Raw genomic sequence first — 24,848 nt, 5'->3', positions numbered from 1 at the left:
TGGGATGCGTAATAGGCACAGCTTTAGGTTGGGCATGACATGGCCTTGGGAGCTTTTTTCAAGCCTTTAATGACATTGGGTCGCAACTTCTGTAATTTATTTATTATATTTTCACACCATAAGTCTAAATACAACTTCCTTCTTGGGGTAATGTGGGCGTCTTAGCGTGTCCCATCTCTCCATCATATGAAGCATAGTGTATGAATATAGTATCTGTGGAGCTATATGAAGTATACAGCATTTAGGGTCAGATGTATCATCACGGCCCTTTGCGAGTCGGAAATAACGATTTTTAAGAAATCGCTATTTCCGACTCGCAAAGTGCCATGTATCACATTTGCGATTCGGTAATAGCGATTTCTTAAAAATCGCAAATGCTATTACCGAATCGCAAATTGCGATACCGTCCCCATTCGCAGCTATAGGCCTGTTGGCCCATATCTGCAAATTGTTTGCATTTCCAAAATTGCGATTTCTGAACCAGAAATCGCAATTTTGGAAATGCAAAAGCCCAGGGTGCTGGGGGCCTAAGGTCCCCTCTGCTGCACCCCAAAAATGTTTTGGGGACATGTAAGGTACACACATGCCAAAAGGGCATGTGTGCTTTACATGTTCAATTTAAAAATGCATTTTAAATGCATTTTTAAATTTTGCTCCAGGTTACCACCTGGTTTCTTTTCATGGTATTTTGCATGTGCAAAATGCCATTCTGCAAAAAATCGAAATTTGCGATTTTTCGCAGCATCTCCTTGCGATGTAGATTTTGCGAATTGCAAATTGCGACTCGCAAAACCAGGTCGCAACGCAAGAAATCTCAATTTTTGCGATTTCTTATTTGTGGTCTGCGAATGCCTTTCAAGCATCGCAGACCACTTTTTTGCACTTGCAAACGGCCGAATTTTGCGATTCGCACCGTTTGCGAGTGCAAAAAATGTTCATACATCTGGCCCTTAGTGTTTTTTTTTCTTAAAGCAGCCTTACCTCTTCATGCTTCAGTGAGCAAATATATGTCTCTCACTTGCCCCTTGTTCCCTGTAAGGTGTTCTTCAGCACAGATTTGAGATGACTTTATGTGTTGAGATCCCCTTCTCTTCAGTTCTGTCCCTAAAGACGGGCTACTAGGGACATTTCTCATATGATGCCCATCTTGGTCACCAGCAATGTCTTCACAGCATATCTTACCTAGACACAGTCATCACAAATAACTCTTGTAGATCAGAATGGGTGCTATCCTCTCTCCCATCCTTATGCCTTTCTCACAGGGGATACTTTTATCCCTTCGGTTGTTGAACACTTCCAGTCACTGCAATGCCTTAAGTCTCCAGCTTTCCCACTGAGTAGCATTACTATTACTTGACCTTCTCCTATTCCACTTTTATCATTTTGAGACTAGCTGTATGCACAATAGGGTTACTTCGGCTATGTGTCCTCTATGCAGTGCTGTCCTACATGTACTTTCACCAATCGCCATACAACCAAGGTGGTCAGTCCTGTGCCCTCTGATACATTAGACTTGTAACTTGCCAGATTATTATTCTAAATAATAGACATATATATGTGTATATACATATAGTTAAATTACGTTTATTAGTTTTCAGAAAAACAACAGAAAAATGCTTTGCACAGCCACTCCAGTCCCTGCTCCCTTCAGTGCATAGTACACACTACAGTTTGTTTCACAAGTAGAAACACTTCCTAATCCACATCTACATTTCACTTTAATACTTCATCACAATGTATTACTTATTATTTTGTTAAGTTGTGTTTACAATTAGTATAACAGGGGTACTCTGAAAGTTGGAAAGCCAAGGGATAAGAACAGTAGGTGAGTTGGGATTTACGTTACTGTGATACCCCCACTGGAGGACACACCACATCTTCACAAAAGGTATAAAATAGACAAAATTGGGAAAGGGTTCAATAAAGAAACATATGCTCCTCCCAAAAACTGCCAAGGCTCGGTTACCTGGCACAGCAAAATGTGCACTTCGTAATAAAAGAGTCAATGCACTGCAGAAATAACACAGCTTGGCATGTTTTGCTGTTTGGAAGTTCATGAGATCCTAGTTCAATACCATACAAAGTCAAGGATTGTGCTAAGTTCCTAAGCTTTTAATTTATGGCTTTAATGAAAAATTGTGCCCTTCTCTTCATTGGCTAGCTGATCCTCTAGAAGAACACAGATGGCATATAGTGTGAAGTCAAACACAATTGGGCTTTCGGAACTTAAAGTCAATTTAATATCAGCTTGAGTGATGCTCACTGTAATAAAAATACATCTGGAAAGTCGCCGATTTATATTCTTGAAACGTGGTCACATCAGTTGGACTCCGTGATTGTGATCTTCTGCACGGCATCGCATAGATGCTCAGTCTCTGTGTCATCCCTGCCATTGTCAGAATTTTCTGATGAGATGTAACAGCCAGAGTCCCTGGGACAATCTTTTAATTCTTCTTTATTTAATCCCACACCAAGGCTAGAGCTGTGCGATGCCGACTCCTGCTCATGTTCTTGTTCAACTGTAAAAAATAAAACATATCTTGAGATGGGATTGCTTGAAGACGTTAATTCAACAAACTATAGTGAAATACTATTCAGTCTGTTGTAGAGGTTTGTAAAGAATAATAGAATTTGACTAATCCTATCCATTTGTAATTAGTCGAGCAGCATTCTACTCCGTTTTATATGCCTTTAATTGCAGGGGCCAACCATATGCAAATTAGTAGTAACCACAGACAACTGGCATCAGTACAGCACCAACTGTTAGTCTTTATGTAACCCATTATGAAACCTATTCCTGTTTCAAACATCACTTGCATTTTCAGAAAAATACATGTTAAATCAAAATATAGGACCTATCCCACAATTGAAACCTCAGATTTATTAATGAAGAGTTCCACTCTTCCAATACCTCCACCTACCTGATGCACAACCACCTACACACGAAAGTAGAAAAAGGAGATATTACAATGCAGAAAGAGGAAGAAAGTGGTGCACATACATCACAGCAGGTATTTTAGCAAAGGTATCGAAAAAAATATTTCTTTTACACAGAGGGACATTTTGGAGGTATGGGAATGATGTTTAAAGTATGAAGCCAATTCCTCCAAGGAGGTATATTCATGGAAAAATTCTGAAAAAAATCTTGCTGACAGCTTACCATATTTTTCTTTTTTTGCTTTAATAGATAAATCCATTTCAGTTCACGCAAAACAATTAACATTGTCTATAATATCCCATATAATATGTGGTTTATATAGCGTTACTGTAGTTTCAAATTTAAAAATGTATACATTGATTTTATGAGTTATCCATAATTATTAATTATAGTCATCAAACCCCTATTGTGCATTAAACGTTTTATTCCCTTTTCATGCTAGCACATCACAAAATATATGCATCAGATCCAAAGTAGCACGGGCAATCCAGTCAGCTTATCCCCTGCCAGATTCCTTTAATTTTCTGTGAAAAAGTCACGCCCATTCTAATTCTCATTTAACTTATTGCACTCATCAGGCCAGTGGAGTTTGTGTGGGATATAAACTTCACAATATCCCAAAACACTTTTTGACGCCTTCCTATGTAAATGAGCATTCGGGTAAACCATGTAACACAGACACCGAGATGGTCAACTTCATTACAGCTAATATATTCTACACCCTGTGCCCCATCTCATTACAAACTAAACATACCCTAAATAACAAATTAATGTATTGTCATGAACTTCCAAATTTCCTGAAAGCAAACCTGGATGGATCTCCAGTCCACTGGAGGAAATGCTTGTGGCACCCCCCACTGAGAAAGGGAGAATGGGCGTGTCTCTCACTCTTATCTGTGACAAGTAAGGCTCATTCAGACTCCGAGTGTTGGAAACCATACAGTTTTGTCAAAGGAGCTCTTATCTGCAGAGAAAATATATACACATTTACATTTGTGTATGTGGACCACTCGTCAGGCCCTGGAAACAGTACAGCCACATATTAGTTAGTGTTTGGCAATACAAACGTATCTATAACACTCAGCTCATAAACCTTGTGTATCGGAATGATGGTAATTATCAAAATACTCTCAGTAGTCATAATACAAAAAAACAAAACAAATAAAAATTAAAAATATCCAAAACATTTTACATCACATTTCCCTTTTTCCTATAAGAGATTAGCCTAGTTCCTACCAAACCCCTATGAATATATTTGGATGCTTTCTTAGTTCCATATTGTCAGAGTAGCTAGTAATCTCTCCAGTTTAAATATGCCCGGTCATGTATCTATCCCCACATACCTCAGAGAACTGTTGATCATCAGTCGGATACTGGCTATCCAGCAAGTTCCCTCTTGACAATTATAGTTTGTGTTTCACATCTCACAAATGTTTACCTCTCTGTATACTCTTCCCTCCAATGATTCTCTATAGAAAAAGTAGGGGCTGCTCTGTGTGCATCCTCTCGTATCATCACTCCACAACAGTAGACAACAGCTCTGTTACTGGAGCTAAAGAAAGCATGAAAATGTTGCAGAGCCACACAGTTATCTAATAAATGCTGCGTTTCTTATTTCCTTCCAAAAAATTATTTGTGTAAGGCAAGATGACCTAATAACTTTGTTCGTCAAGTTTTATAAAGTGATTAGACCTTAAATATAGCGATCTGGTGCTCACAATAGAGAATTTACATGTTTGGTAGCAGGAAGAGTTCTGAAAATAATGTTTATAAAAATATGGCGATCTTGCACACAGATAGTATTCATTTAGGAATATTAGCTTTCAAGGCCCTAAGCCTTTCACACATTTACGCATTCAGGCTTGGTTTGTATTTAATTAGTATATATCATAAGGAAACGCCAAGCCACACACAACAGTACTTTAACAAATATAAGAAGTTATTTCCCTAAGAAAAAATGGATCCACCACTTCTGATCTCAGAGGATCCTTCCCCAACCTCACAGTCACACACAGACATCACAGCCTGCTTCTCTTCTCCTCACTGCATGATCCCCAATTGGGAGTTACCACCACCTTATTTTAAGATCATGGAACCTTTTTTTCTTTCTTTTAGGTCCCAGCCCCACTACGTTCATCAAAGAGCAGGTCTGTTCTCCTATTGCATGACGCCATTCCTTTATAACTATCAATGTAAAATGAGACGAAGCCCAGGAGATCTTCTCTATTCCTCAATAAATGTGGGGTAGCCCAGCAGTACTGGCCAGTCATAATTATAACCATTAATAAATTCCCACTCATTATGTTGTTCCCTTTACCAAGCCTAAATCCACTCAGAGATGCAAATAAATCAGTCAAAAGCAGGCTGGAGCATTCAGCCCTGAGACACCGTCCACTGCCAAAGTAGATAATGTGCACAGTTTGTCTGGAAAGACACAGATATAAACTGGTGTGCTGGCCTCTAATTTCAGCTTCCGCACCGATGTTGGGCACAGTAATGTGCACACTTTGGAGCACAGGCCTCTAAATCTTGACTCAAAAATCTGAAGTCAGGTATGCCACGCTGCACCCAAGATCTGCACAACCAAACAGCCCTGGTGGGTGTGGGCAAGGTTCCGGTTTCGTTAAATGTTCTCCACGGTGAATGGTGTTACAACAGGTCATATTTAATGGGGGAAAGACAAACGTTTGTTTTTATACAGGCATTCCCTTATTACCCTTCAAATCAACCCAAGCCTTAAGGATCAACAAATTGGTCTTGATGATAATACTACCTTTTTCTATCATTTTTACAATTTTCTCGTTGTCTCTCTCTTTAGCCTCAAAGCCATTCTGCCCATCGAAGGTAGGACTGTCATCCTACTTCAGGAGCCCATTGTCTTAAAATTACCAACTTAAAACAGTAACAAGAACCTCATGTAGTGACATTTCCATCAACCACACCAACCCAGTCCAGGCTGTTTGTTTTTCACAATAAAACCTTCTCCTTCAATAATTTTTTCAGTTACATTGCTGTCCTCAAAACGTACAAGTGACCATTGGACTGATTAAGAGGGAGGGCTTTTCATCAACTGCGGGCATCAATTGCCTGACCAAAACACAGTAGGCTAATCATAGATATGAACCAGATGCTTCACACAAACTCTGACCACTTTGCCATAGTTCAAACCTTTTATAACAGACTTTCTCCTTCCCTGTATCGGAAATGAAGCAATCAGTGTTACAGATATGTTGCCCTATGACTACCTAGTCATGATATCATATATCCTAGATATTAGGGGAATCAGCATCTCCCCAAATTCATAACATGATGAAGTCAACAGGGATGAGCGAAAATACATTCTTCCTAAATGCCATAACATTTTCATCTTTCAATTTGGCACCATCAGCAAGCTAAAAATGTATTGGGTAATCATGCACCTTTACTATTGCAAGCCACTCAGAAATGCCACTGTACATACTTCGTGCTCCACATGCCATCAATCTGATCAATGCAGCAGTCCAGTGAGACTGTCCCATATCATGATCTCTTGTGGTTAACTCTTGTGACTTTATAGAACTCGAACACACTGAAAACTTTGATGCAACTTTGATCCATGAATAACACAATTCTTCCAGCACCTTCTCACTCTTTACCAGTTGCTGTACTGTTACCTCCTCTCTGCTGCCTTCTCTTTTACTTTTAGCTTCGTATAAGTCTATAAGGTTTTTGTCCATTATTTCACCCGAGATTTTCAGTAATATTCTTAGACCAGTTTAGTGAATTGGAACAGTATTTTATGATAAAAACAAAACGGAAACCATGAAAATTGGATCAGTCAATTCAAAGATGTACAGTTTAGAAGTAATATCTCTGTTGTCAATTTCAAACTCATTTCTGCAAGTGTAGTCACTGAGGGCCTCATTATGATCCTGGGAGTCATGAGCAAATTGGCAGTTCGACTGCAACATTACGACCGTGGCGAAAGCGCCATGGTTGGACCGCTGGCACCATCAGGTTGCAGCCAGTCGACAGCCTGGCATTCTTGGCGGTTGTAATCTGCAAGCAGCGCTGCCCTGGTAATTACTAGTCCCCTTTCCGCCAGCCTTTGCTTGGCTGTCGCCCATCTATGCAAAGGCTGGCAGAATGGGATGCCGGGGGGCCCATGGGGGCCCCTGCACTGCACTTGGCATGGGCAGTGCAGGGGCCCCCATGTACAGCCTGTCAGGCTTTCCACTGCCTGAATTACGGGTGGTGGAAAGCATGGCAGGTGCTGCTGCACCTGCCGCACCGCCACATTGACGCCGGCTCGATTACAAGCCGGCGTCAATGTTAAGGCCCCGTTCACCACACAGCCGGTGGGCGGAAACGCTGTTTTCGCCCTGTGGTGAACTCCTAATAGGGCCGGCGGTGGTCTGGCCGCACAAGCGGCCTGATGGCGGTACGAGTTTGGTGGGCCCCCTAAACTCGTAATGAGGGCCTGAATGTCTCCACATTTTATGCAAAAAGGGCCACTGGAGGATTCCTTTGTATCGAAAGGCACATCCTCACTTCCAGCTCTACCTGCACTTTGTCTTCAGTGAGGCCACTGGGGCAGGGTAAAAGTTGGTCATTTCATGCAGGTGAGGACTAGTTCACAGCTTCTACACTTCACAGAGTTGCTTTGGCGTTGTCCCTGGATTGTGTTTCTATGATAGGAAGAATTACTGGTCAATGCGACTTTTAAAAGCAGTAAATGGGGTGTATATAATTAAACCAACTTTTAAAGCATCAAGTACACTAAAGTCAAGTTGAAACTGTTGAGGTGATAATGTAGTTCCCATCGTCATTAACGATGACATTTCCAAAAATGTTGAATTTAAAAAGTTGTTTATATTAAATGAATTCTTTTATTTACCTAACTGTACCCTTATATCCCCAACTATCTCTTATTGTGTCCTATCACTGAGACCCTAAATCGTGAAGTACTCCTTAATGTTAACCTTCCCTGAACCCTAACCCACATTACCACTTAACAGTACTGTTAGACCTGACAGTCTTAGGGTGGTCACCCCTAACGTTTTGCCTGCCTCCCTCCACTTTTTGGACACTGTTGTTGCTGGTTTTTAGACTCTGTGCACTTTACCATTGCTAACCAGTGCTAAAGTGCATATGCTCACTCCCTTTAAACATGGTAACATTGGATCATACCCAATTGGACTATTTAATGTACTTATAAGTCCCTAGTAGAGTGCACTATATGTGCCCAGGGCCTGTGGATTAAATGCTACTAGTGGGCCTGCAGCACTGATTGTGCCACCCACTTAAGCAGCCCCTAAACCTTGTCTCAGGCCTGCCATTGCAAGGCCTGTGTGTGCAGTTTCACTGCCAATTCAACTTGGCTTTTAAAAGTACTTACCAAGCCTAAAACTCCCCCTTTCTACATATAAGACACCCCTAAGGTATGTCCTAGGTAACCCAAAGGGCAGGGTGCTGTGTAGGCAAAATGCAGGACATGTACCTATGTAGTTTACATGTCCTGGTAGTGTAAAACTCCTAAATTTGTTTTTACATTTCTGTGAGGCATACTCCCTTCCTAGGCTAACATTGGGGCTGCCCTCATACATTGTTTGAGTGGTAGCTGCTGATCTGAAAGGAGTAGGAAGGTCATATTTAGTATGACCAGAATGGTGATATAATATCCTGCTGACTGGTGAAGTTGGATTTAATATTACTATTTTAGGAATGCCACTTTTAGAAAGTGAGCTTTTCTCTGCACTTAAATCTTTCTGTGCCTTACAATCCATGTCTGGCTGAGTTTAGTTGACAGCTCCTTGTGCATTCACTCAGACACACCCCAAACACAGGATACTCAGCCCACTTGCATACATCTGCATTTTGAATGGGTCTTCCTGGGCTGGGAGGGTGGAGGGCCTGCTCTCACACAAAGGACTGCCACACCCCCTACTGTGACCCTGACAGACAGGATTGAACTTAAAGGGGACCTGGTGCACTCCTAAACCACTCTTTGAAATCTCCCCCACTTCAAAGGCACAGTTGGGTATATAAACAGGGCCTCTGCCCCTTCCAACTCAGACACTTCCTGGAGAAGAAACTTGTAACCAGAACTTGCATCCTGCCAAGAAGAACTGCCTGGCTGCCCAAAGGACTCACCTATCTGCTTTCTGTGAAGGACTGCTGCCTTGCTGTTGCCCTGCTGCCTTGCTGCTCTCTGGCGGTGGTGAAGAAGTGCTCTCCAAGGGCTTGGATAGAGCTTGCCTCCTGTTCCCTGAAGTCTCAGGACCAAAAAGACTTCATCTCCTCAAGAAGGACTCCTTGTGCAGCGAAATCCGACGCACAGCCTCCCAGAAACAACACACAGCCTGCACTGCGGCGAAAATTTCACTGCACGCTGAACCGGAACGATGCAGCCCGATTTCGCAACGAGAAGATTGATGCAGCACCAGCGTAGCAACCAGAAAATCGAGGCAAGGCCACTGGATCGACGCATAGCCAAGCCGTAACGATGTAGCCCGACTTCCAGAGAGGAATCGACTCAGCGCCTGTCGTACGGTAGAAAATTAGACACAACGCCCACCGGAATGACGCAGCTCCTGTGACTTCGTCCTGCCACTGCAGGAAATCCACGCACCGTCCCCGGGGCATCTGAAAACCCCGCAACCAGGAGAGGATCCACGACCGAGCACTGGAAATCGATGCACAGCCGTCCCTGCGTGGAAACTAAACAACGCATCACCGTGTCCGGTCCGAGAAATCGACGCACAGCCCTTTGTTTCCACGCTTCTCCTCCTCTGCAGCCCTTTGCGGAGATTATTCACGCAAACCAGGTACTTTGTGCTTGAAAGAGACTTTGTTTGTTTTAAAAAAGACTTAAGACACTTTATATAAATTTTCAGTGATATCTCCACATTTACATATTGCATCTTTGATCGTTTTGACCTGCCTTTATCAGATAAATATTATATATTTTTCTAAACACTGTCTGGTGTATTTTTGTGGTGCTATATGGTGTTATTGTATGATTTATTGCACAAATACTTTACACATTGCCTTCTAAGTTAAGCCTGGCTGCTCAATGCCAAGGTACCAGAGGATGGGCACAGGATAATTTAGATTGTGTGTGATTTACCCTGACTAGAGTGAGGGTCCTTGCTTGGACAGAGGGTAACCTGACTGCCAACCAAAGACCCCATTTCTAACATTGGTGATCAGCGGTGAGGATAGGACTTGTATTTGTGCAGTGACATGCAGTAGCTAAGTATTTCACTACCTAGCCACAGTTGAAGGTCAACTTGATTTTTATCTCTTTTTTGCAAATTCGTTTTTCCTGTCAATTTTTTTACCAAAATCCTCAGTCAACATGTCTCAGGCTTGGTCTCAAGCAGGAGATTTTGACCTGGCCCTGTTGGAGACATATACTGTCAAACAGCTGAACGGGTTGTGCAGTGATATGGGAATACCCACCCAAGGAGCCTCCAGAAAGGAGGAATTTCAAATGGCGCTGAGGGCCTAGGCAGAAGCCCATTCAGAGGAGGATGCTGAGGAGGAGGAGCCAGAAAATGGTTCCCCAGAGGATTTTTTGCCATCAGTGGATGATGTTACCACTGCAACTGTGGCCCCTGCCAAACCAGGGAGCACTGTCTCTGATCAAAGCCTGACCGTGGAGGAAAGGAGAGAGGAGAGAGAGTTTCAGTTGCAAATGGCAAGCATAAAAATTGAGGCTCAACAGGAGGAAAGGAGAAATTAGAGAGAAGCCAAGCAAGCTGAGGCTGAAAGAGCAGCCAAACAGATTGAAGCTGATAGAGCTGAAGCTGCAGCTGAGACAGCCTTGGCTGAGAAAAAACTTTTGTTGGCTCATGAACTGAGTCTCAAGGAGCTGGATATCAAGGCGAGACAGTCTGAGTCCAGCAGTGATGGTGGCAGCATACATGCAGGACCTGTTGGAGACAAAAAGGTTTGTATCCCCAAGAATGTGGTGCCAAGTTTTGTGGTGGGAGATGATATTGACAAGTGGCTGGCTGCCTATGAAGTTGCACTAAGGGCCTATGGGACCTCTGAGGAGCACTGGGCGGCGGCCATGTGGTTTTATGTACCAGCAGTGGGGAGGGACACACTTCTTACATTTGCTCCACAGAATAGAAATGACTACCCACACATGAAAGTCGCTTTACTGGCCAAGTTTGGGCTGACCCATGAGAAATACTGTCAGAGGTTCAGGGACAGCACCAAACTTTCAACACAAACTTGGGTGGATTGTTCTGATTTCTCCAATAAGGCACTGGATGGATGGATGCGGGGCAGCAAAGTAGATGATTACAAAGGGTTATATGACTTGATTCTGAGAGAGGATATGCTCAGTATTTCTTTCACAGAGTTGTGCCAGCACTTAGTAGATAGCAAGCTGACTGATCTTAGGAAGCTTGCTGAGGAGGCAGACCTCTGGGTTAGCACCAGAGTGTCCAGGAAGGCATCTGGGGGGGACACCCACAAAGGTGGTCAGGGTTCCCAACAGAAGAAAGAGGGAGGAGAAAAACTTAAAGATAAGGAGTTCTCAAAAGGCCCCCAAAAGAATTCCGGGGGGGGGGGGGTGTGTTAACCATTCCTCTTCTAGATTTGGGAAAAACCCAGGGTATTTTGATAGAACATTAGTGAAATTCATCCCCAAATGCTTAGAGTGCTACCAGCATGGACACTCTAAGTGCGCTTCCCAGTGTTCTAAGAGAGCACAGTCCACTACTGGACAGACAACTGGGTTGGCTAGTGGAGCGCTCGTGGGGAGACAGTCTCAGTTAGCTTTGGGGGCAGGCAGAGGTTTCCCTAGTGTCCCTGGGAGAAAGAGAGATGGTGCCTAAAGCCTACATGCCAGAAAATACTTCAAAGTATAGGCAGGGGGTCACCATTGATGGGCAAAGGGTGGAGGCTCTGCGTGACACAGGAGCCAGTATGACGACTGTCAAGAGTCAGCTGGTGTCAGCAGAACAGATAGTCCCTAATACATTCCACCAGGTGATAGTCGCTGACAATCGTGAGAGTCACCTACCGGTGGCTCTGGTTCCCTTTGAGTGGGGGGGAGGGGATCTCTGATACTCTGAACGTAGCTGTGAGTCCTGCCATGCCTGTAGATTGTCTGTTAGGCAATGATCTTGAGCATACTGCCTGGAAGGAGGTAGAGCTCAGATCCCACCTGGAAATGTTAGGTTTGCCTAAGTGGGTCTGCATGACCACACGGTCCATGGCTGCCCGGGAAGGGAGTCAAGGGCATCTGGAGCCTGGAAAAATGGCCCAGACAACTGCAAAGAGGAAGGGCAAGAGGCGTGGAAAACCCGCTTCAGATATTCCCACGGTGGTGGAAGGGACCCCTGAGCCAACTGGGGAGGGCATAGCTGACCTGGGTAACCTGCCTGAACTTGCTGGCTGGCAAGTAGAGGGTGGCCCAACCAGGGCAGAATTCTGCAAGGTGCAGAAGGAATGCCCCACCCTTGAGGGTCCGAGGCAACAGGCCACAGCCCAAGCAGCAGGTGACGCCTGTGGCATTCACCATATTTACTGCGAGAATTATCTCCTTTACAGTGAGCCTAAGGTTCCGGGCCCTGTGGCAGCACGTGTGCTGGTGGTCCCCTAGTGTTACCGAGCCTTTCTACTGGGTCTGGCTCACGACATTCCCTGGCAGGACATCTGGGCCAAGACAAGACCTTTGACAGGCTTGTCACCTACCACCATTGGCCCAGAATGAGGTTAGCCTCAGAATATTTCTGTAGAGCTTGCTCCACCTGTCAGGCTAGTGGGATGACAGGGAAAAAGCTTAAAGCTCCCCTGCTCCCACTCCCCGCCATTGGCACCCCATTTGAAAGGATGGACATCAACATTGTTGGTCCCTTGGACCCTAAAACTGCCTTGGGCAACAGGTTTATCCTAGTTTTGGTGGACTATGCCACCCGCTACCAGAGGCCATCCCTCTGAGAACAGTGACTGCACTGGTGGTGACCACAGCCCTGTTGGGAATATTTACCCGTGTAGGATTCCCTAAGGAAGTTGTGTCTGACAGGGGCACAGTGGGATGAGTGTGGGGTGACCTACCGGTTTACCACCCCTTATCATCCTCAGTCCAGTGGGCTTGTTGAGAGATTCAACAAGACCCTGAAAGGCATGATTAATGGCCTGACTGAAGCCATGAGGCATAAGTGGGATGTCCTCTTACCATGCCTGTTGTTTGCTTACAGGGAGGTGCCCCAGAAACGGGTGTGGTTCAGCCCCTTTGAGCTTCTCTATGGTCACCCCGTCAGGGGACCACTGAGCATAGTTAAAGAGGGCTGGGAGAAAGCTCCCAAGACACCTCCCCAGGATATGGTCATCTACATGCTGGCCCTCCACAACCAAACCCAACACTTCTGGAAGCAGGTCAAGAGTAACCTCGAGGCCAGTCAAGTGGTGATGAAGGAGTGGCATGACCGGGAGACCACTCTGGTTGAGTTCTCACCTGGAGACAAGGTTTGGGTGATGGAGCCAGTAGAGCCTAGGGCTCTCCAGGACCGCTGGACTGGCCCATTTGAGATTAAGGAGCGTAAAGGAGAGGCCACTTATCAAGTGGACCTCAAGACCTCTAGGCACCACCTAAGGGTCCTCCATCACAACAGGCTCAAACCACACTTTGAGAGGTCTGAGATCAGTATGCTCCTGGTCACAGATGAGGGCATGGAAGAGGAGAGTGAACCTCTCCCTGACCTCCTCTCTGCCAAAGAAGGTGATGGGTCAGTGGAGGGTTTCATTCTCTCTGAGTCCCAGACTCTAAACCAGAGGGGAGACTGCTAGAGCTTTAGAACAGTTCTCTTCCCTGTTCTCCCTTACTCCTGGACTGACCCACTTATGTGTCCATGACATTGACACAGGTGACAGTCCCCCTGTGAAGAACTAAATTTACAGGTTGTCAGATAAGGTGAATGTCAGCATCAAGGAGGAGGTCTCCAAGATGTTGACATTAGGGGTTATTGAGAAATCCAGTACTCCCTGGGCCAGCCCTGTGGTGCTGGTTCCTAAGGCTGCTGCCCCCAGTGCGAAGCCAGAACTCAAGGTTCTGCGTGAACTACCAGGGTCTCAACTCAGTCACACGGACTGACGCTCACCCCATTCCCCGAGCTGATGAGCTTGGTGACAGGCTAGGCACTGCCAAGTTCCTGAGTACGTTTGATCTTACATCAAGATACTGGCAGATCGCCCTGACTGACGGGGCTAAAGAGAGATCTGAATTTTCCACACCTGATGGCCATTACCAGTTCCGGGTGATGCCCTTTGGGTTGAAAAAGGCCCCCGCTACTTTCCAACGGTTGGTTAACGGGGTCCTAGCTGGCAAGGATGCCTACTGCGCAGCCTACCTAGACGACATAGCTGTCTACAGTTCCAGCTGGGAGGAAAACCTGCTCCACCTCAAGGAGGTGCTTCAGGCTCTGCAACAGGCAGGTCTGAACATCAAGGCTAGTAAGTGCCAGATTGGGCAGGGTTCCGTGGTGTACTTGGGACACCTAGTAGGTGGTTGTCAAGATGCAGCCACTCCAGGCCAAGATTGAAACTATCAAGGCCTGGCAACCACCTAGAACACAGACCGAAGTAAGAGCTTTTTTAGGCCTCACTGGATACTACCATAGATTTGTCAAGGGCTATGGTACCATTGTGTCACCCTTGACAGAACTAACTTCCAAGAAGCAACATAGGTTGGTGAATTGGACAGAGGCTTGTCAGAAAGCCTTTGATTTGCTGAAGAAAGCCATGCGCACTGCCCCGTGCTCAAGGCCCCTGACTACTCCCAGGAATTTATTGTGCAGACAGACGCTTCAGAGCATGGCATAGGGGCTGTTCTAGCACAGCTAAATGAGGAGGGCTCAGACCAACTAGTAGTCTTTATTAGCAGAAGGCTATTATCGCGGGAACAGAGGTGGAGTGCTATTGAGAGAGAAGCATTTGGTGTGGTTTGGGCACTGAAGAAGCTGAGGCCATACCTGTTTGGGACTCACTTCCGGGTTCAGGCAGACCACAGGCCCCTCAGATGGCTCATGCATATGAGGGGTGAGAATCCTAAACTCTTGAGGTGGTCCATTTCCCTACAGGGGATGGACTTTACGGTGGAGTATCACCCGGGGAAAGACGACGCCAATGCTGATGGTGTGCCCAGATACTTCTGCCTTAGCGATAAAAGCTCCCAGGAGGTTGGGTAGCTCGCCCCACTTTCAGCTGGGGGGGACACATGTTGTACCTGACAGCCTTAGGGTGGTCACCCCTAATGTTTTGCCTGCCTCCCTCCACTTTTTGGACACTGTTTTTGCTGGTTTTTGGACTCTGTGCACTTTACCACTGCTAACCAGTGCTAAAGTGCATAAGCTCGCGCCCTTTAAACATGGTAACATTGGATCATACCCAATTGGACTATTTAATTTACTTATAAGTCCCTAGAAGAGTGCACTATATGTGCCCAGGGCCTGTAGATTAAATGCTGCTAGTGGGCCTGCAGCACTAATTGTGGCACCCAATTAAGTAGCCCCTTAACCTTGTCTCAGGCCTGCCATTGCAAGGCCTGAGTGTGCAGTTTCACTGTCAATTCGACTTGCCATTTGAAAGTACTTGCCAAGCCTAAAACTCCCCTTTTTCTACATATACGGCACCCCTAAGGTATGCCCTGGGTAACCCATAGGGCAGGGTGCTGTGTAGGCAAAAGGCAGGACATGTACCTATATAGTTTACATGTCCTGGTATTGTAAAACTCCTACATTTGTTTTTACACTGCTGTGAGACCTGCTCCCTTCATAGGCTAACATTGGGGCTGCCCTCATACATTGTTTGAGTGATAGCTGCTGATCTGAAAGGAGTAGGAAGGTCATATTTAGTATAGCCAGAATGGTGATATAAAATCCTGCTGACTGGTGAAGTTGGATTTAATATTACTATTTTAGAAATGCCACTTTTAGAAAGTGAGCATTTATCTGCACTTAAATCTTTCTGTGCCTTACAATCGTCGTCTGGCTGTGTTTAGTTGACAGCTCCTTGTGCATTCACTCAGACACACCCCAAACACAGGATACTCAGCCTCACTTGCATACATCTGCATTTTGAATGGCCCTTCCTGGGCTGGGAGGGCGGAGGGCCTGCTCTCTTGCCAAAGGACTGCCAAACCCCATACTGGGACCCTGGCAGACAGGATTGAACTGAAAGGGGGCCTGGTGCACTTCTAAGCCACTCTTTGAAGTGTCCTCCACTTCAAAGGCACATTTGAGTATATAAACAGGGACTCTGCCCTTTCCAACTCAGACACTTCATGGAGAAGAAACTTTTAACTAGAACCTGCATCCTGCCAAGAAGAACTGCCTGGCTGCCCAAAGGACTCACCTGACTGCTTTCTGTGAAGGACTGCTGCCTTGCTGACTTGCTGCTCTCTGGCTGTGGTGAAGAAGTGCTCTCCAAAGGCATGGATAGAGCTTGCCTCCTGTTCCCTGAAATCTCAGGACCAAAAAGACTTTGGGGGTGATTCTAACCCTGGCGGTCGGTGTTAAAGCGGCGGCCAACCCGCCAACAGGCTGGCGGTAAAAAATATGGGATTCTGACCCTGGCGGGAACCGCCAACACAGACAGCCACCTTAACACTCCGACCGCCACGGCGGTACAAACAAACAGCGCGGCGGTCACCGCCAACAGACAGGCGGCAGACAATGTACCGCCCACACTATTCCAACTCACCAATCCGCCACCTTTTCCGTGGCGGGAGCACCGCCGATAAAAACACGGCGGAAACAGACTACGGACGGGAAAACGCTCACCACTACGCACTCCAGGAGGAAGGAGGACAGCATGGAACCCGAATTAAACATCCTACCTGCTCTCGTCTACCTTCTCATCTACCACGAGTACGAAGTCCGGCGCAGACGACAACGGTGAGTACTGCACCTACGACACACGGGAGGGGGAGGACGAAAGGTTACGGCCACACACATATGCGACCCCCCCCCCCAACTATGTACTCACCAATGCAGCGCACCAAGTCACAGTGACACCACCCAAACACCCCTGAAAAATGCTAGGACATAATCATATTTGGAATAAATATTTATGTACCAAAAAGCTCCAGAAAATTAGCGTACAACCATGAAAGATATCCACAACAAAACTAATGACACACACATCAGTGTATAACTGAAGTACCAAGTCCTGCACAAACTACGATTCCACCATGTCCGTGGGCCAAAGTCTTGAGAAACAAGGGCAAAGCCCACACAGGAGACCTGAGTCCTTTGGAGAGAACACTGCAGGGGCATCAGATGTAAAAACTACAGGCACCTCAGGGGGAAGGGAAGGGGGGGGCACCACAGCTACATGAGTCCACGACGCCAGATCCACGAGGAGCCACCATGCCCACTGGACCATCCTGGGGAGTGCAAAGCCACAGTCTCTCAAGTCTCTGCAGTGGGTGGATTGCCCACTGGACCATCCTGGGGAGTGCAAAGCCACAGTCTCTCAATGTCTCTACAGTGGGTGGGCTGCCCACTGGGCCATCCTGGGGAGTGCAAAGCCACAGTCTCTCAATGTCTCTACAGTGGGTGGGCTGCCCACTGGGCCATCCTGGGGAGTGCAAAGCCACAGTCTCTCAATGTCTCTACAGTGGGTGGGCTGCCCACTGGGCCATCCTGGGGAGTGCAAAGCCACAGTCTCTCAATGTCTCTACAGTGGGTGGGCTGCCCACTGGGCCATCCTGGGGAGTGCAAAGCCACAGTCCATCAGGTGGATGACAGTCTCCACTGGTCAAGGAGGAGGCATGGTGGGCACAGTGAACCATAAACGGTGCTTGCGACGGCGGTGCCCAGCGGAGCGGTGCTTGAGAAGAAGGGCCCAGCGGAGCGGTGCTTGAGAAGAAGGGCCCAGCGGAGCGGTGCTTGAGAAGAAGGGCCCAGCGGAGCGGTGCTTGAGAAGGCGGGGCCCAGCGGAGCGGTGCTTGAGAAGAAGGGCCCAGCGGAGCGGTGCTTGAGAAGAAGGGCCCAGCGGAGCGGTGCTTGAGAAGGCGGGGCCTAGCGGAGCGGTGCTTGAGAAGAAGGGCCCAGCGGAGCGGTGCTTGAGAGGAAGGGCCCAGTGGAGCGGTGCTTGAGACGGCGGGGCCCAGCGGAGCGGTGCTTGAGAAGAAGGGCCCAGCGGAGCGGTGCTTGAGAGGAAGGGCCCAGCGGAGCGGTGCTTGAGACGGCGGGGCCCAGCGGAGCGGTGCTTGAGAAGAAGGGCCCAGCGGAGCGGTGCTTGAGAAGAAGGGCCCAGCGGAGCGGTGCTTGAGACGGCGGGGCCCAGCGGAGCGGTGCTTGAGAAGAAGGGCCCAGCGGAGCGGTGCTTGAGAGGAAGGGCCCAGCGGAGCGGTGCTTGAGACGGCGGGGCCCAGCGGAGCGGTGCTTGAGAAGAAGGGCCCAGCGGAGCGGTGCTTGAGAGGAAGGGCCCAGCGGAGCGGTGCTTGAGACAGCGGGGCCCAGCGGAGCGGTGCTTGAGACGGCGGGGCCCAGCGGAGCGGTGCTTGAGAAGAAGGGCCCAGCGGAGCGGTGCTTGAGAAGAAGGGCCCAGCGGAGCGGTGCTTGAGAAGGCGGGGCCCAGCGGAGCGGTGCTTGAGAAGAAGGGCCCAGTGGAGCGGTGCTTGAGAGGAAGGGCCCAGCGGAGCGGTGCTTGAGACGGCGGGGCCCAGTGGAGCGGTGCTTGAGAAGAAGGGCCCAGCGGAGCTGTGCTTGAGAGGAAGGGCCCAGCGGAGCGGTGCTTGAGACGGCGGGGCCCAGCGGAGCGGTGCTTGAGAAGAAGGGCCCAGCGGAGCGGTGCTTGAGAAGAAGGGCCCAGCGGAGCGGTGCTTGAGAGGAAGGGCCCAGCGCAGCGGTGCTTGAGACGGCGGGGCCCAGCGGAGCGGTGCTTGAGACGGCGGGGCCCAGCGGAGCGGTGCTTGAGAAGAAGGGCCCAGCGGAGCGGTGCTTGAGAAGAAGGGCCCAGCGGAGCGGTGCTTGAGACGGCGGGGCCCAGCGGAGCGGTGCTTGAGAAGAAGGGCCCAGCGGAGCGGTGCTTGAGAGGAAGGGCCCAGCGGAGCGGTGCTTGAGACGGCGGGGCCCAGCGGAGCGGTGCTTGAGAGGAAGGGCCCAGCGGAGCGGTGCTTGAGACGGCGGGGCCCAGCGGAGCGGTGCTTGAGACGGCGGGGCCCTGTTCAGCGGTGCTCTTCTCCACGGCGGGCCCTGTTCAGCGGTGCTCTTCTCCACGGCGGGCCCTGTTCAGCGGTGCTCTTCTGCACCGCGGGCCCTGTTCAGCGGTGCTCTTCTCCACCGCGGGCCCTGTTCAGCGGTGCTCTTCTCCACAGCGGGCCCTGTTCAGCGGTGCTCTTCTGCACCGCGGGCCCTGTTCAGCGGTGCTCTTCTGCACCGCGGGCCCTGTTCAGCGGTGCTCTTCTCCACGGCGGGGCCCTGTTCAGCGGTGCTCTTCTCCACGGCGGGGCCCTGTTCAGCGGTGCTCTTCTGCACCGCGGGCCCTGTTCAGCGGTGCTCTTCTACACCGCGGGCCCTGTTCAGCGGTGCTCTTCTCCACGGCGGGCCCTGTTCAGCGGTGCTCTCCTGCCCCGCGGGCCCTGTTCAGCGGTGCTCATCCAGCAGGTCAAGGGAGCCAGACCTGGCCTCGACTCCCTGCTCAGTCGCCCTCGGACCGTGACGTTTCTGGACCCTTCGGGGACGGACTCCTGGCCTCCTTAGTGTCCTCCTTCCCAGCTGGGATGTGGCATGTGGGGTCCACCTTCTCCGTGCTCCTGCTGCCCTTCCGCTCCTTTGATGGGGCTCTCGGGCCCTTGCCTCCCCCAGATGGTGTGGGTGGTGAAGTGGCCGCACATTGCTCCTTGGGGGCAGCCCTGTCGGTCCTCGCACGGCGGTCCTTGGTTTTGCGGGTCCTCTTGCCGGGGGGGGGGCTGGATGTGTCCTTGCTGCAGCTCGATGTGTCACTGCTGGCAAAGGGTGGGCTCCAGAACCCAGGCACAACAGTGACACCCGAAGCTGGGCTGGTGGTGGCTGCGGTGCTCTTGGGACTCTTTGAAGATGGATGGGTGAGGTCATCGGGGGGAAAGAGGTTAAGGTTAGCCAGGAAAAGTTTTTTAGGGCCAAGGTAAAGGGTAGGAGAAGTGGAGATGGAATTGGAGGTAGAGGAGGTGGTTGTAGGAGAGTCAGGTGTGCTGTCATTGGGTGAAGGTGCTGGTGCTGTAGGCTGTCGTGAGGTGGATGGCTGTTGGGTGGGTGGCTGCCTGCGTTTGTGTGTCTTGGAAGAGGGGGTGACAGACACAGTGGGAGAGGACACAGGGGACGTGTACATGGCAGTGGGGGTGGTGACTGCACGAGTGTGGACTGTACTGGAGGGTGAGGTGGTGATGGAAGCACTGGCTGATGTTGGGGTGCATGCAGGTGTGAGTGTAGACGTCACAGGGAGGGAGGAGGGAGACGAGGAGGAGGGGGACACAGGGGTGGCAGTGGCTGTTGGCATGTCTGCATCTGGGTGTTGCTCGGGTGAGTGTTTGCGGGATCTGTGGTGCTTGTGTTTGGATGAGCTGCTCTTGGGTGTTGAGGTGTGTGCAGGCTGGTCTGATGGTGTGGATGGGATAGGCTGAGGAACAGGAGACAGAGACAGGCTGGAGGCAGTCAGAAGAGGGAGGCTGGAAACAGGGACAATGGCTGCCGTCAGTGCTGTGGCCAGAGCAGTGAACGCTCGTTGATGGGCAGCCTGACCCGAATGAATGCCCTCCAGGTACGCATTGCTCTGTTGCACCTCCCTTTGCACACCCTGGATGGCATTCAAAAGGGTCGTCTGCCCAACAATGAGCGTCCTTACCAGGTCAATGAGCTCCGCACTGAGGGCAGCAGGGGCAACAGGGGCAGGGACTGAGGTGCCTGGGGCGAAGGAGACGCGCGCCTTCCTGGGCGAACCGGCACAGAGCGAAGACTGAGGGGCTGCTGGGAGGGCGGGGCTGGTGCGCTGGGTGGCGGCTGTACCTGTAGAGGCGGGGGGCACGGATGTTGCCGCCACCCCTAGGGAGCTCCCATCCGAGGACGTGTCGCTTTCGCTGCTCTCACCAGCGGTCCCCGTCGTGGTGCTCCCCTCGCCCTCCGGATCACTGGTGCCCTTGGTGTCTGTTCCTGGGCCCACCGGGGCCTTGTGTCCTGCAGCTCCCTCGTGCTCCGATGCCATATCTCCTCCGCCTGATGATGCTAATACACACATGCACAAGAAGATGAAGAGAAAGGGTGGGGGGAGAAAAAAGAAGACCAGGTTGAGTGCATGCAATGTCAACACCGTTGGCGGAGAGGACAGACACAGGTGCCTAATGCACTAAGCCGCGCATTCGGGGTACACTACTCAGTACTACTGACTAAGACAACAGGCCAAGAGACGTCAAACGCGCACATGGGAGATGCTGGACCTTCAATGGCTGTACTTGTCACCCTACCGAGGTGGGGGCCGGGGGCACAGGGCCATGTCTAAGGGAGAGGACTACACTACAGAAAGCGCCCTGGCCTAATGTCACCCACAGCCCTCCTCCCCCACCCAGACGCCTCCACTGCGCAGAAAGATAGGAGAATGTGCTGATACTCACCCCCTTGTGTCTGCTGTGATGTCTTAAAGCGCCCATCCAATTCAGGGTAGGCCACCGCCAGGATCCGGGACATCAGGGGGGTCATGGTGCGACTGGCACCCCTCCTAGGTTGGGAGGCCATCCCCAGCAGTGTTTCTGCGGTCTTCCTTGTTCCGCGGCGGATGTCCTCCCACCTCTTGATGCAGTGGGTGCCCCGTCTGTTGTGGACCCCCAAGGTCCGGACTTCCTTGGCGATGGCACGCCAAATGTCGATCTTCTGATGGGCTCTGACCTATTAGACATGTACAGGGTGGAAAGGAGGAACTCATCAATGACCTGCATGTTAGATGTAATTGGCCCCCCCCCCCCCCACTTTGCCATATGGCACATGCTCTCATCTGTCGGGCGTTGCACTCCTCATTCGCCCCCCACCCCACCAACTTACATCCACCCCAATCCACACAGGCATAGCCCATTCCATTAGCACCCGGTGTACTCACTTGTTGGTCTGGAGGACCGTAGAGTAGCGCATACTGGGGGAGGACCCCATCCACGAGCTTGTCCAACTCTTCAGACGTGAAGGCAGGGGCCCTTTCCCCAGGCGCAGCAGCCATTGTATCTTCCAGACCGAGGTCACAGCAGCACTTGCAGTATAGGTCCTCTCCTGTGGATGATCAGGTCTCGAGTGATTAAGCAGATAGAAAATGGCGGTCACGTCCGCGGCGGTGCGTACCGCGGCGGTGCGTACCGCGACCGCCGGCGCACTTCGTTATTGGCTGCTGAAACCCATAGGCTTCAATGTTAACCAATGCGGCTTTGCGCCGCGGTCTGCAACCGCCTACCGCCACGGTGTGCCCCGCCAGCGCATTGACCTCACATCCCATTGTCCCACTTCACAGGTCAGGCAGCCGCCATTTCAAGGGCCCACATGGCTTAATTTTGACTGCGACACACAGGCCTAGGCCTTGCATTGCCACACATACACGCCTTTCAACCCATTGCCATTCTTTAACTGTGCAAGCTGTCTGTACGTACCTGTGTTTTGGCTGACTCTGTGCTCCATGTTGTCCTTCCTAGGCACCGTCCGCTGGGACTTGCGATGAGAAGGAGGAATCCTCGCGTGTACCGACCGCTGGTGGACCTGTCGACAATGGAAGAACGCCATATAATACTTCGATACAGACTTGACCGTGCCACTATCCATGAACTGTGTGCCCAGCTGGAGCCAGCCCTGATGTCCCCCATCCGCCAACCCACAGGGATTCCCCCTCTGGTGCAGGTTTTGTCAGTCCTCCATTTTTTGGCCAGTGGGTCATTCCAGACCACAGTGGCCATGTCATCTGGAATGTCTCAGCCTATGTTTTCTAAGATTTTGAGCAGAGTGTTGTCTGCCCTGATGAAACTCATGCGGAGCTACATCATTTTCCCCGAGGAGGGTGACTTGCCTACAGTGAAGGGTGATTTCTATGCCCTTGGACACATCCCCAACATCATTGGTGCCATTGATGGGACCCATGTGGCTTTGGTACCCCCAAAAGATGATGATCAGGTGTTCCGAAACAGAAAGAATTATCATTCGATGAATGTCCAGGTGGTCTGTTTGGCTGACCAGTACATCTCCCATGTAAATGCCAAGTTCCCTGGGTCAGTGCATGACGCGTATGTGATGCGAAATAGCAGCATCCCCTATGTGATGGAGCAGCTACAGAGACAACGTGTGTGGCTAATAGGTGACTCTGGTTACCCCAACCTGCCGTGGCTACTGACCCCAGTAAGGAATCCCCGGACAAGGGCAGAGGAACGGTACAATGAGGCCCATGGGCGTACTAGGAGGGTGATTGAGCGAACCTTTGGACTCCTGAAGGCCAGGTTTAGGTGCCTGCATATGACTGGTGGATCCCTAATGTACTCACCAAAGAAGGTGTGCCATATCATCGTGGCCTGCTGTATGCTTCACAACCTGGCTTTGCGACGCCAGGTGCCTTTCCTGCAGGAGGATGGTCCAGATGGTGGTGTTGTAGAAGCCGTGGAGCCTGTGGAGAGTGAAGAGGAGGAAGACTCAGAGGACGACACAGACAATAGGGATAGAGTGATACAACAGTATTTCCAGTGACACCCAGGTAAGAATCACCCACGCCATTTCCCAATTGCTTCTAGCCTCCTGCATCTGTACTTTCTGTAGTTCCCCACAGATGTTTTTCAGTAATTTTTGCCTTTCCCTTCCCTTCTCAGTGCTGTCTGACTCAGTACCTGACTTCTGCTTGGTTCGCCCATGAAATACAGCGTATTGACATTGGTATGTTGTCATGACTAATTGACAGAACAGAAATTGAACAGTGATATGTAATACATTTGTTAATAAGACAGCATGACTCAAAACAGATTATTGTGCAATATGTGATTTATTTACAGTGCTAGATATCGGTACATGTGATTCTAAGGGTGATGGGTGGGGGTGGAGGAATATCCATGGCAGAGTCCAGTTCTCAGTCTCACAGGTGCATTGTTCTTTTGCCTGGGGAAGGATGGAGCATAGGCAGTTCATGGTTGGACAGGCTGGCAATGTGGGACAGTGGGAAGAGTTCAGGGGGTATGTCCTGCTGGCGGGGGTCTTGACATCCTACTCTGTCTTTTTCTTTGGTCTCAGGCTCCTCTTACGGGGTGGTTGTTCTTCAGCAGGAGGTGGGGTTCTGGGGGGCTGTCGAGGTGTTGGGACCTCCTGTCCACTAGCGCCGGCGGAGGTGGTAGGCTTCTCCTGGTCCGGCCTAGTGACAGGGGCCCTGTGTGGTGCACCATGGTCCCGCAACGCGTCCTCTATCCTGTGGAGGGCCAGGGCGATGGTCCCCATTGCGGTCCCGATGATTCTCAGCTCCTCCCTGAACCCCATGTAGCGTTCTTCCTGCTGTGCCTGGACCTCAGTGAACCTGGCCAGTACCGTCGCCATCGTTTCTTGGGAGTGGTGGTAGGCTGCCATGATGGTGGTGAGGGCCTCTTGGAGAGTGGGTTCCCTGGGCCTCTCCTCCCCCCCCTGTCGCACAGCAGCCCTCCGAGCTGCCCGGTTTCCTCCGGCCTCTGTCCCCTGGCCGGTGTGCCCGCTCCCACTGCCCCCAGGTCCCTGTTGTTGTTGGGGTGTTGGGTTAGCCTGGGTGCCCTGTAGTGGCGGACACACCGCTGATTGAGCTGTCCTAGAGACAGAGGCATGGGCCCGCTGGGTGGGAGCTGTGCTGGTGTCGGCAGAGGGGGTCGGGTCTGGTGTGGCCTGTAGCTGCCTGAGGGGAACCGACTGCCCAGAGGTCCCCGATGGTCCGGGCTGGTCATCAGGTTCACTGTCGACAGAGCTGC

At 50.1% G+C, this 24,848-nt stretch overlaps 1 protein-coding gene across 3 annotated transcripts in view; it reads right to left on the bottom strand.

The window, feature by feature from the left end:
• Window positions 1–1,699: 1,699 nt before the first annotated feature.
• Window positions 1,700–24,848, bottom strand: part of SAMSN1 (SAM domain, SH3 domain and nuclear localization signals 1) — a 571,601-nt gene continuing 548,452 nt past the window's right edge. For all 3 annotated transcript variants that reach the window (XM_069204115.1, XM_069204116.1, XM_069204117.1), the window contains one exon: window positions 1,700–2,519. In XM_069204115.1, coding sequence (XP_069060216.1) covers window positions 2,320–2,519 — 200 coding nt within the window. In that variant the 3' untranslated portion in view covers window positions 1,700–2,319. The remainder of the gene's footprint in view (window positions 2,520–24,848) is intronic.

This window comes from Pleurodeles waltl, chromosome 8 (genome assembly GCF_031143425.1).
Source record: "Pleurodeles waltl isolate 20211129_DDA chromosome 8, aPleWal1.hap1.20221129, whole genome shotgun sequence".
Taxonomy (NCBI): Eukaryota; Metazoa; Chordata; class Amphibia; order Caudata; family Salamandridae; genus Pleurodeles; species Pleurodeles waltl.
This window is presented reverse-complemented; position numbering and strand designations above follow the sequence as displayed.